Here is a 13,105-nt window from a genome sequence, read left to right as displayed (position 1 = left end):
GTAGTGGTCTCTTAAAAAATTTCAAACTCTCAATCCTAACATCTCATGAACTTCTTTCTTACGTGGCACATCCATTCTTCTCTCATTCTATTTTCCTATTTTCCTATTTTTTCTTATCTTTTTTTTTTATATTTTTTATTTCACTTTTTGATTACTTATGGCATGGATATAAAAGATTTTCAAAATATTTAAAGATAAAAGATTTTCAAAATATTTAAAGATAAAAGATGAGTTTGACTCTAATTCAAATTTCTTCATCAATTTATGTCTTACCCAAGGATATTTGAAATAAATAAATAAATAAATTTATAAATCTCAAAACCTAACTTCTATGACAATATGAAATTAGGCAAAAAGATTGGAGAACAAAAATAACGTTGTAGAGAAATTAAACGGGTGATTTAACCAATTATGCAAGATTTTTTGGCATCTTATGTGAAAAGAAGCATATGTTTTAAATCTCATATTGTATTTTTTTCTCTCTCTTTTACTTTTGCAATTTATCTAAGTTTCTCTTTCTATATTCGTATAATTTATCTTCAAATTTACATTTGATTTTTTTTAATCTTTATCTTATATTTACAGGATCGATTCTTGCTTTTAATTTTCAATTAAGTTTATTCTTTTTTTATCTGATTTTCACTTTCTATATTCTTATAATTTTTTATTCTTTCTTATTTCAATTAAGTAGCTTTAGAAGACAAAATTTGATTAAAATTATAGGCGGTAGACACAAAATAGAGTTAAAATTTGTATAATAAGATAACATAATTGTTTATTTTTTAACTACACAAAATTTAAATTTTAAAAAATTATAAGTGGCACTTAAATCTTATCTGATTTTTAACATACTACCTCGATTTTATTTTAGTTTTTTTTTTTTACAAATTTTAAAAAATTATAAGTGACATTTCACTCTTATCTAATTTTTTAATTATTACCCTCTCCAGTTCTTTTGTTATTAGAGTTATATTAAATTTTATTTTTCTTTTCAAGTTTGTCTTATTTTTTAATTTTAAATTTTAACTTTTTTTTTTCAATTACTGAATTTCTCTCTACTTCATTTTTCTAGGATTTATCTAATTTTCTTTTATATACATATATATATATATATATATTTATAGTTTATCTTCAAATTTAAACTTAATTTGTTTTTATCTATATCTTATATTTACAGAATCCACTCTTACTCTTAATTTTCAATTAAACTTTTTTTTCTTCTAAAATTTATTTAATTAAATATAGTAAGATCACTAAATATATTATTTCAATACCCATCTAAATTAACATCATAGTATTTAATTGTTAATTTTTAGCATGTTCAACATTATTTACCATTTTTTGTTACTTGCCCGTGCATAGCACGGGTTATCGCTAGTAGGATTATATGTAATTGTTAGTAGTTATTAAGCTTAGACTTGGTATATTAGTTGTGCTGACTTTCTAGCAAACATGAGTTAATAGTTTGTTTGATTATATAAATATTTCTTATATTTGTAATTTACTCTCCCATTGAATAAAAAAGAAATAAAAAACTTTAAGTCATATTTTAATACTCGACAATGCTACGTAGCTCAAATTTTGTGGCTCAAAAGTGGCTCAAATGGCCAAAACGACGTCGTTTTGAGTACAAAATAACATAAAAATGGCCAAAACGGCGTCGTTTTGGCCATTTGAGCCACTTTTGAGCCACAAAATTTGAGCTACGAGACATTTTCCTTTAATACTTTCCTTAATTGTGCCCAAAATTTATCAAGAATGAAAATATACAAATTACATTTTATCAAAAAATAACTTTAGGATGCATTTGAGTATTATGCTGTATTATACAGTGCTAATTATATCATTAAATACTAATATTTTATGGGATCATCAAATAATGTTATTTTAAGTTAATAGTATCTGAATCTGAGCACCATAATAGTAGTTTAATGCACTTTATATACTTCTCTTCAATACGAAAAATTATTACCTCCTACCGTAAAAGCAATTAGGTGGAATAATAAATGTTGGGTCCACATACCTCATTGATCAATATGGTCAATTTTATTTCTTATTTAACTGATCAAGCGATCACCGCACAATTTCATTGAAGTTATTTATTGATTGATACGACTATGTGATGTAAGTTGAATATAATAATAATTTTATGCTTCCATTAACAGATGATATTAGTTCACCACAATCAATATGGAACCTATTATTCGGATATAACTATTTAACAATGTGAATGTGTGAAGTGATATTACTTTTGATTTGAACTTTTGCTCAATCGTTGCATGAGATTGTAAATAAGTTGAATTGAATCCAGTAATAGATTGTTAAAATTTAACTTCAAAACTTAATTTATAATAATCTCAATTGTCAACTATCACCCTCCTTACTTTTAATATTTGAAGCTACAGAAAAACACGATGCAACAGGAACTCTTCACCATGGAATTCATTACACAAAATAAAAAAAATTGATGTCTATCCTTCATTTGATGGATCACATACTAGAAGTATGGGTGAAGCAAAGAAAAGTCATACATTGGTGTATTGTCGCGTGAATGCCTATTTACAATATTAACAAGAGGCAAACATATTCTGGTGTGTCCAAGAGCATAAATCTGGGTAAGGAGGGTTTTCATCAGTATCTAAAACAACAGAATAAGCTAAAAAACCGGGCCTATATGTAACTACAACCGGTGTGTTGAAATGAGGATTCCAGATTAGCTACAAAAACAAAAACAATATGAAGAAAAATGCAAAGCAAGAACAAGTCAAGTCAGAAGGGTGTCCCCCGTAAGATGGTGATGCAACTGAATTTTGTGAATAATTCCTGCTATCTTCTGTTGAATTTGGAGTCAGGTAATTACCTAGTCCAGCGGCAAGAGCTGGAGGAGCAGTGGTAGAGTTGTGCGACTTTGCTGGAACAGCATTAGAATCCTCTATGTCATAACCTGCATAAGGGTCAAATAGTTCTGTTAGAAATGCGACTTTCATGTGTAAGCTCGGAGGAATTCTATTACTCAAGCAATGGAACACACTTACAACTGGACTTCTTCCAGCCAAGTATGAGTTTTTCTCTGTCAAATACCACGCGGTACCCAGTCATAAAGTTTTCTGCAACAACAATCAATAATCTCAGCATAAGCAATCATATTACATGAGTAAATGCAACAGAGATTTTTCAATTAGTTAACTTTAGATCTCTTATTGAGTTCAAAAGAGCTACATTTCTTTACTGAAGCGATGTCTAATGATCACCATTTTCTTTGATCATGGAGCGTTAGGCACTAAAGCAGCCTAAGGATTTTTAATACAATAAATCACAAACATAAACCTTGCTGATACTTGTATTTCATTAGTTTTCAACCAATCTTTTAAGCATGTGCACTTCTTCATCGTGTCTTACCAAGCTTCCATTATTCTATGAACAAATTTCAAGGTAAAGATCAAGCTTCAATTTTGTTTCCATACAACTTAAGCATTGATTTTTTCATGCCCAATGCCACAATCAAGTAGCACTAGTATGCCCACAAAACAAGTTTTTGCTAGGAGGTAAACTAAATTAAAGCAATCAAATTCTTGATAGTGATGGACAAACTATTAAAAGTAGGCAACCATAAACTAATTAGGCTCTCCATTACTACCAGTTTTTTCTTCAAATTTTCTATGTTGTATGCCCGACACAAATTAGATTCTCTGTCAAATCTAAGATTTAAATAGGATTTTGGGCCCATGAGCATTCATGCACTTGCATTTGGGGTTAAGAAATTTGCTGTCATGTACTCCTTCCATGCGTATTCTGTGCACAGCGTAGACATAGTAAACATATATAACTTGCAAAGAAAACTTACGTCCAATTATATTGAGTTCTGCACTCTTGACAATAGCCAGGCAATATACAAGATCATGCTGCAAATCATTAACCATAAAACATATTTGTACAAGTAGGAAAATAATAAAACATAACAAAAGATTTTACAGTACATATATAATCTTGGACATAATTTACCTGCGTGGAGATGACAATTATGGGATCATAGACAGCAAGTTGGCCTCCCCCGTTCATAGTTAGACCCACAGTAGGTACCAAACTAGTATTTGCATCTGGACTGCTCATCAGAAAGAAAAATAAATTAGATTAAGAGCTAGAAACTGCACAAATATAATGAGAAGATTTGAAATGTACCTCATATCGTAACAATATTCAAAAGGGATCCTTGGATCAGGCGGACGCCGCCTATCTTGTACTTGTGAGTGAAACTGCAGAATAACAAAAAAATTTCCATGTTTTAGAGATGGTTGTTTAGAAAAAATAAAACCCTAATTTTTCATAATGTTGAGTGCTTACACTCTCTGAGAACCTTGTATAGGTTGGGTCCAGCAGGTATGTGAAAGAGGTCCCAGAATCAAAGAGAGCTGTCAACTCCAAGTCAATGAGAGTAGTTCCCACACGAGTCTGAGTTACAGTTATATTATAGGTTGGACTGCAAATAAATTTAGACAAGAGACTCAAAATAAGAAAGGTAAAGACTAAAGAGCAAAATACGAAATAGAAAGTAAACAACTCCAAAACTAAATTTAAGCATCTAATAAGTGAGAAATTACCACTTACTGTAGCTGGTTCAGATTAAATGGGGTTTCTCCCTGGTCAAGGCTACCCTTATCCCCAAAATTAATCCTTCCAGTTCCATCATGTCCAAAGCACATAGAGAAAGAATCAGCTATATAACCTTCACTGGACAAAATGCTAGGAACTGATATCTTCTCCATTCCAAGCCCAAATAAACCATTTGGAGCTGCAACATCTAGAAATGAACCAGTTTGAACCTGTCCACAGCTGCAGAATTCAACTACACTTTTATGTCAACCTAGATATGATTAAGAGAAAGACAATAAAATGGACTCGTCTATAAATATCCCTAACATGCTTCTTATTATAACTCGTTAAAGATAAGATGTGTAAAATTTGGGGCAAATGCTATATTAATACTGTGGTAAAAAAGAATGGTGCTGGAATAAAGTGCTCCAATTAGTCATACTAAGTAAAGTGGCAACTCACCCAAATACGATGTGCGCCTCAACTAATTCTTGATCGCTATCTTCTGTTTTCAAGTGCAGAATATCCTCCACCAATATTCCCGACGTTGAAGTTTCAGATGAAATATATGACACTGCGTAAGGGCAATGGCTGAAGGTTCCAAGGCATCTATTACGGTGTGCACACAGACTATTGTTGCAAGTGACTTTTTTGCTAGTTGATGACCCTTGAGGGTTGTATATGCTAAGCTCAAAATCCTACCATGATAGGATGATTCAGTCGAAAATAATTGCATGGGTAGCAAAATAAATTCAAGAATAAAATAATGAGAGATGAATTCTATGTGAGATTTGCCGACTCAAGCACCTAATATTACTGTTCATGTCCGTATCCATTTATCTGTCAGAAATTAATGTCATACATTGATCCAATTTCAGATATGTTTTAATCGATTGATATAATGATTCTCCAATTAATGTTTCTGTTAGAATTTACCATAACCTACTTCACCTACTTTCCTACACCTACCACACACACTCACCTACTCCCAAATCCTCTCCTATATAATAGGAAGCCTTGTAATATCAAAAAAACAACAATATATATCAATCAATAATACATATATTTTACATGGTATCAGAGCAAGGTTGACAACCTAGTAATTCCACTTCACCGGCGGGTGGCAGCCTCACTTTGGCCGCCTGCCGGACCTCAACCTATTCCGCTTATTTTCTACACATACCTTCCCATCATTGCCCAAATCCTCTCTCTCCTCTTGCTTTTGTTACTCTTCAAGATCACAAGCTCTTTGCCGATTCCAGATCAGTTTTTCCAAAGTAGTGGAGTAAATATCGAGTGAAAGTCAATGGATCGAGGAAAGAGGCCAAATAAGCTCGTGGGCAGCAGGAACAGTAAGATTTACATGGACCTTAGGGATATAATAAGGGAGCACACTCTTCCTTTCCTTCCTGCAAAATCACCTTTCAGGTTCCAAGGTGTTTGTAGGGACTGGACACTCCAGATTTCAACTCCTTTCTTTGCCCACAACCAGTCACTTACCTTCCAGGCTATCTCAGGCCTCTTCTGCCAGTCCTCTGGGGGGACCCACCATCATTTATCTCCATCGACCCTCAATCTTGTGGTGTTCCGGATCCGTCTCTGAAATTTTTGCCCGAGCCCATTGACATTAGGGCGTCTTCCAATGGACTAATTTGCTGCCAAGGTCAGACTGGGGATAAACCCTACTACATCTGCAATCCTGTTACCAGGCAGTTGAAGAAACTTCCTAAAACAAATGCTGATCATGGGCTCGATCCTGCTGTTGTACTTGTCTTTGAACCATCATTGCTCAACTTTGTGGCTGATTACAAGCTGGTGTGTGCTTTCCCATCTGTCGACTTTGATAATGCGACTGAATTTGAGATCTATTCATCCACTGATGGATCTTGGAAAATTTCTGGAGAGATTTGCTTTGCCAGCAAGAAGCTTGTGCCTAGATCAGGCATTTACGTGGATGGTGTTGTTTATTGGCAGGCGAAGCATCATGGGATTGTTGCATTTGATCTCACGAAAGACAGGTCACAACTCATCCAAATTGGTGGACTGAATTTCAGTTTTGTCTGCCATACAATACACACACAGCTGTATGATTCTTTTCTTTATTCTCCACCCACACAGCCCAACACTCTCTCTCCTCACTTTGCATTTGATCTCACGAAAGACAGGTCACAACTCATCCAAATTGGTGGACTGAATTTCAGTTTTGTCTGCCATACAATACACACACAGCTGTATGATTCTTTTTTTTTTATTCTCCACCCACACAGCCCAACACTCTCTCTCCTCACTTTGCATCCACTGCCCAAACTTTTTTTTATAAAATTTATGGTGCACTCCTTGTTCCCCACTTTCGTTATTGTATATATATATTTTATAATATATTTTTCGTTATTCAAATCTATTTTTATTATTTCTTTCTTTATTTTTCTTTCACATTATTTTTAATCTTTTTCTAATTCCATTCATACCCATATAGCTTTGCACACCAAACCATCTTTTATTTTTCTCACAGATCAACCCCGATCACAATTGTACATCAAAAAAAAAAAAAAAAAAAAAAAAAAAAAATCACCAACACAACAACCACACCCACAGTGGGATTTTTTCTCTACTCTGCCGCCGGTCTTTTCTTCTTGCCTCCGTCCTGGCCGGCCCTTGACGGTGTTGCCTCCGTGTTTCCTAGACCACCAAGCACGTTCACTCCCCCCATACTCCTCCACTGCCGCATATGGTGGACTTCCGAATCGGAACATCACGGTGGCCTTCCGCTTCAGCTCCTTGTTTTCTGCCTTTAGCACACTTATCTCTGCTCGCGCATCCTTATACATGCGTTGGAGCAGAGCCAGTTGGGCGTTTACATGCTGCACCTCATTTGTCCTACTCTGCAGCCGGTTCGACAAATTTGTGACCGCCGTCATGCTTTCCACACATGCCTTCAAAGTATACTGATTGGCCTCCACATCTGACTGCACTGCCATTCTTTGCTCCACCGACCGCATCGGAAAGTTCAACGGAGCAAACTCCGGGGCGCTTGGTTGAGTTTCCAGTGCCACCGCACCAGTTCTCTCTCTCGTTGACTCGTTGAGGTCGGGAAAGAGGGTGAGCAGCCCGCGGGAAGACGATGAAGCCATTTTCTAGGCACCAGAGTGTTACACAGTATCTCTCTTAGAATTCTCTCTCAGAAAACAGAGTGTTACAGAATCTCTCTCAGAAATCTCTCTCAGAATATCTCTCGCAGGTTTTTTGCCTCAGCCTCAGCCTCTGTCTTATAGCCGAGGCAGCCACGCGTATCGCGCGCCTCTTACCACCAGCCGACAAACGGGCACGCAAGCCAAGGCGCCCACGTGCCTCGCCATCATGTCCGGCACACCTTTTGATGAATTGGGCACGCCTTTTGATGGCACGCCTTTTGACAAAATTGGGCACACCTTTTGAGGGTGCCACTTTTCCAAGGGTCCGACAAGACTCTGTAAACTGTCCCGACATTGATTCCGGTTAGCTCCTTTATGGGTCCGACAAGACTCTGTAAACTGTCCCGACATTGATTCCGGTTAGCTCCTTCAAGGGTCCGACAAGACTCTGTAAACTGTCCCGACATTGATTCCGGTTAGTTTCTACAAGGGTCCAGCAAGACTCTGTAAACTGTCACAACAACTATCACAACATTGTCTGCTACAACGGTCCGACATGACCCCATAAACTGTCTTCTACATCGGTCTGACACCGCCATCCAGTGTCCTCTACACCGTTATGACACCACCATACAGTGTCTTCTACAACGTTATGACACCACCATACAGTGTCCTCTACAACGTTATGACACCCCCATACAGTGTCCTCTACCACGTTATGACACCACATTTCAGTGTCTTCACCAACGGTCTGACACGACCATACCGTGTCTCCTATCTTTTTTTATTTTTATGTCTTTTCTTGTTTTGTTCCTCTCTTCAAACTCAAGGAGGATAGTTTCTATCCTCCTTGAGTTTGCGGGGGGCTGTTAGAATTTACCATAACCTACTTCACCTACTTTCCTACACCTACCACACACACTCACCTACTCCCAAATCCTCTCCTATATAAAATATATGTATTATTGATTGATATATATTGTTGTTTTTTTGATATTACAAGGCTTCCTATTATATAGGAGAGGATTTGGGAGTAGGTGAGTGTGTGTGGTAGGTGTAGGAAAGTAGGTGAAGTAGGTTATGGTAAATTCTAACAGTTTCTTCCTCCAACCTTTGGTAAAATATTGGACAGGGGGTCGTTGTGTGTGTGCAGATTCCCACTACTACGGGGGTTGGAAGGCTGAATGGTGAAATTTCATCAACCTTTGGCAACATGTCTGTGAATTCTGATTGCGACAAACCAGAGAATCTACCAAAAATTTTATTAGATGGAATACTTGGAGTCAATCTGCAAGAAGCAATCCCAACCTTAACCCAATAGCTGTTTTTCTTATCAACCATTGAACCACATGCAACAATTAACCACTTCAAAGTGGAGCTTACACACATCTCTGACCATTGTAGGGACGTAGCAAATCTAAGGGATATTCAAAATCACATTCTTGCTAAGGATGCATGCATTAGTTACTTGCATCCTTCCTCGTCGTCCTTTTCCATTCTCTTTTAATTGGTTTCTCTCTCATGGGTGGAGTCCATAGAAAAGAAATCACATTCTTTACTTTATTGTGGTTGCTTAGAGGAAGAAAGGGGGCAAAAGATCTCCCTTAACTAGAATCTGTTATCCCCATTGAATACATATTTGAAAAGAGAAGGAAAGCGGGGACTAGGGAAATGAAGTAAGAGCATGACAGGTTTCTAATGCATGTGGCTCTCACAATCTCGATGGCTCAAACCAAGAGTGAGACTGAATGCATGCATTAGTTACTTGCTACGGATGCATGCATTAGTTACTTGCATCCTTCCTCGTCGTCCTTTTCCATTCTCTTTTAATTGGTTTCTCTCTCATGGGTGGAGTCCATAGAAAAGAAATCACATTCTTTACTTTATTGTGGTTGCTTAGAGGAAGAAAGGGGGCAAAAGATCTCCCTTAACTAGAATCTGTTATCCCCGTTGAATACATGTTTGAAAAGAGAAGGAAAGCGGGGACTAGAGAAATGAAGTAAGAGCATGACAGGTTTCTAATGCATGTGGCTCTCATGATCTCGATGGCTCAAATCAAGAGTGAGACTGAAGTACCTTTTTATAGCTAATTAAAACACATTATGATGACAAGTGCATTCTCAAAGACAATTAATTTTGTTGGATTGACTTGTTATTACTCTCACTGTTTTATAAATATGCACAAAAACAACTTATCACAGACATAAAAATGCACAAAAAACAGATTATATAAACTTCCCAACAAGATGCTGAAAACTCATATTGTTGGAAAGTTTATATATTTCTCGTTTATATGATTAATATGAACATCGATTTTACATGCAGCCATACGATGAATAGTCTAATTGACAAATTTCAACCTGTACTTGATAGGAACAATCCAGATGTTATGGTAGTCACAAAACACAGTCTATGTCTGATTTTTTTCACCTTGTTTCTCTTTTAGACATAAAATAAAATCTGACCTCACATTGGCTCCATGGTGCTTACACACATTACTTCTAAGCTATGAAGCATGGACACTTCAAAATCAGTGTTGTGGCAGTGTACGACACGCGGACATGCCGGGGACACATTGTTGACACGTACGGAACACGCCAGATGGCGTGTCCCTTTAATTTAATGATTTTTTTGTAGGGGACATGGCGGGGACACGTGTGTCCATATCGGGACACAGCGGGGCTCATTTCCCCCCCCCCCCTCTTATTTAGTACTTTTTTGAAAAATATTGTTGGATGTTTTCCCCTTCTCATCTTAGTTATTGTTATCGTTTATTATGACTTTTTTGTGAATGGATGATCTATTAATTTGTTTAAATGTAGTGATTATATTTATTGAATTAATGTTACTATGTTAGAGTTTGTTAATTTTAATTTAGGATGAATGTAATATGAATCTACATAACACAAAAAAATATATAAAATAAAAAATAAAAAAAATCGCCGTGCCTTCCACCGTGTCCATGTCTGTGTCCCTATTTTTTGAAAATTGCCATGTCCGATGTCTGTATCTATGTCCGTGTCCATGCTTCATAGCTTCTAAGGCCATATATGAGCTGAGCTAAGACAAAAACTTGGCTTGAAAACTTAACGAACTTCATAATGTACCTAAGCTTACTTGTTTACATAACAATTTGATTTGAAACAACTGAACCTGAGCTGAGCTCAAACAACATAGTTTTTTATTTTTGTATTTTACTTGGATATAGGTTTATCGAGCCAAGTAGTAGGTTATTCAAGCTTGATTCGAAAATTTCATTTAAAACTTAGCTTGTGTCCACAATGAGTTAATCTCAAATGAGTTTTTAAACAAACCAAACATAAGTTGAGCTTGAGTAACTAGGTTCGTTTTACAACCCTACTTACCTCTAGGCCAAGGAAAATGTGGCATTATCTTACCAATATTTGAACCAGTAACCCCAACTTGCCATGGTTAATGGGGTTTACTGAACTAGACATTTTCGAAATAAGAACCACTATGACCATTTCATCATACCAACATGTATGTGTTACAAAATTCAATAAGTTTTTTTTGATGTAAAAGTTTTTATAAAAAATATTTTATTCATTTTTTATTATTTAGTTGAACAAAAAGCAAGTAAGATATGTTTTAATTAAAATATTTTTTATCATTTTTTCAAAAATGACTTGCTTTTAAAAAATTCGTAAACTGGCTCTCACTGACTATATTTTCAACATCCTTAGGGCTTGTTTGGTTAGCTTTTGAGAGAGTTGTTTTTGAAATTTTTTTCTAAAATTTTGTTTGGTTTGTGATTTTTCTAAAAAAATTTCCAAAATTATTTTCTCTTACCCATCAATCAATCACTTTTCTCCCTCCTCTCTCATTCTCAATCATTTTTTTTCTCACACACATCTATTCAATTACAACAAAATATCAAATCATCCTACACTCTCAAATTCCAAAATTACTTTTAAAATATACAACCAAACAAACCAAAAAAATTTCTAAATTCTCCCTAATCTTTTTTTTTTAAAATCACTCTCCCAAAAGCACACCAAACACACCCCTAGTCTTTTCAAATAAATATTTTAACTCACTAAAACGTCTAACACTATATTGAATCAAAATTTCTCTTTTAGTCAATAAAACATTTTTTTTTCAATTGTCAACCAAACATGGAAAAACAAAAGTAAAAATATTTTTTCTGTGTAAAATCAATTTAAAAACAATAATAATAATTTGTGTAAAATTACGTAGAAAACGGAGCCTAAATTTTTCATTGGCAAAAATTAGAGAAGAAAAAAAGAGCCTAAAACCCCAAAAATTCACAGAAGAGGTAAATATATGAGCAATAGAAGAACATACAGAGCTATAAGGCGTGTCTTCATTGGGAGCACATTTGTTGCAATCACAGGGCACCCAAAACAGGTCACTCCCAGTGTCAAGCGCCACCAGAAACTTCATACCAGGCGTCCCCAACGAAACAGTCGTGTAATGCAAACTACAAAAGATCAATACGAAATCAAATCAAGGAAAAACCCTAACTCAAGAACAAAATTGGGCGAATAGTAAACAACAACAACAACAACAAAAAAAAAACCATACAATCCCAAAGAGCTGATGCGAAAAGTCGAGTTTCCATCGGAGAAGGTGAGGGACGAGTCCGATTCCGAGAGACGGCGGCCTCGGCGGAGACGGTCGTGGTCGGCCAATTGAGCGTAGTACTCAATGCTTCCTTTTTCCGGCCAATTTCCGACCGGAAAGAAGTTTCCGGCGGTCTCCGACCATTTCTTCACTGGTTCAGAGAACCGGTGGTGCATTTCTAAGGTGAAGATGCGAGCGTTGCAGCTGTTGAGTCCCCAAATTGGGAGCAATGTGATCAAGAAGATATGGAAATAATTCATTTTTTGTTGTTTTTTTGGGCTTGTGTTGGACTGAATTTGAAGACAGACACAGACAATGGAATGAGAAAGGTTGGATTTGAAACCCTAGTCTTGGAAGGTGAAAGAGATGATGATGAATTCACCAAAGTTTTGTTTAGAGAGAGAAGGGGGTGGGGTGGCTGGCTTCTTCTTGGTTCACTCTCTCTCTCTTTCTTTCCGTCTCTCTCACTATCTTTCTTTCCGTCTCTCTCACTAACTTTATTAGACAGTTAGTTTTTTTTTTTTTTTTTTCCAGAAAATTCTCACATCATACCACATATCTAACCCTCCCATGTGTCGCTCGTGTCGAAATCAAATTATCAAAATATCCTGTTATTCGAACGAAAGACTATAATAAAAAAAAACAAAAAAATTGTTTGGAAGCACTAAAAAGGGTACTCGAAAAGGCACTAATGAGTCGATTTCTCTCCTGAGGTAATGAGAAATACATGAGACCACTAATTAGTGATAGTACTAATGATGTGATAGTAGACCTCACCC

The 13,105-nt window shown here is 36.0% G+C and overlaps 1 protein-coding gene and 1 pseudogene across 4 annotated transcripts; one reads left to right on the top strand and one right to left on the bottom strand.

The window, feature by feature from the left end:
- Positions 1-2,455: 2,455 nt before the first annotated feature.
- On the bottom strand, positions 2,456-12,802 carry LOC114319047 (aspartyl protease family protein 1). Of its 4 annotated transcripts, none has more exons than XM_028266024.2 (11): positions 12,288-12,802; positions 12,048-12,183; positions 5,053-5,288; positions 4,606-4,830; positions 4,342-4,477; positions 4,180-4,253; positions 4,003-4,102; positions 3,845-3,902; positions 3,036-3,107; positions 2,861-2,944; positions 2,456-2,717 (listed from the first exon to the last, which is right to left on the bottom strand). In XM_028266024.2, exons 1-11 carry the CDS (start codon positions 12,584-12,586, stop codon positions 2,671-2,673), a joined length of 1,467 nt encoding a protein of 488 aa, XP_028121825.1. In that variant the 5' UTR covers positions 12,587-12,802; the 3' UTR covers positions 2,456-2,670. The 4 variants fall into 4 exon arrangements, 3 of the variants coding, with proteins under 3 accessions (XP_028121825.1, XP_028121826.1, XP_028121824.1); XM_028266025.2 differs by having other exon boundaries at positions 2,456-2,611; XR_014342185.1 differs by lacking the exon at positions 3,845-3,902 and having other exon boundaries at positions 2,456-2,611.
- Positions 5,761-7,083, top strand: LOC145801164 (putative F-box/LRR-repeat/kelch-repeat protein At1g11620; annotated as a pseudogene).
- Positions 12,803-13,105: the final 303 nt, after the last annotated feature.

Source organism: Camellia sinensis, chromosome 1 (assembly GCF_055761805.1).
Source record: "Camellia sinensis isolate YWXY chromosome 1, ASM5576180v1, whole genome shotgun sequence".
Lineage (NCBI taxonomy): Eukaryota > Viridiplantae > Streptophyta > Magnoliopsida > Ericales > Theaceae > Camellia > Camellia sinensis.
This window is presented reverse-complemented; position numbering and strand designations above follow the sequence as displayed.

What these genes read in the sequence shown, in the direction of transcription:
- LOC114319047 (XM_028266023.2), bottom strand. Translation starts at nt 12,586, where the DNA reads ATGAATTATTTCCATATCTTCTTGATCACATTGCTCCCAATTTGGGGA. An exon ending in GAATATTGTTACGATATGAG is followed by an intron (nt 4,103 to 4,179) that starts GTACATTTCAAA and finishes TCTGATGAGCAG; the next exon opens with TCCAGATGCAAATACTAGTT. An exon ending in TGGCTGGAAGAAGTCCAGTT is followed by an intron (nt 2,945 to 3,035) that starts GTAAGTGTGTTC and finishes ACCCTTATGCAG; the next exon opens with GTTATGACATAGAGGATTCT.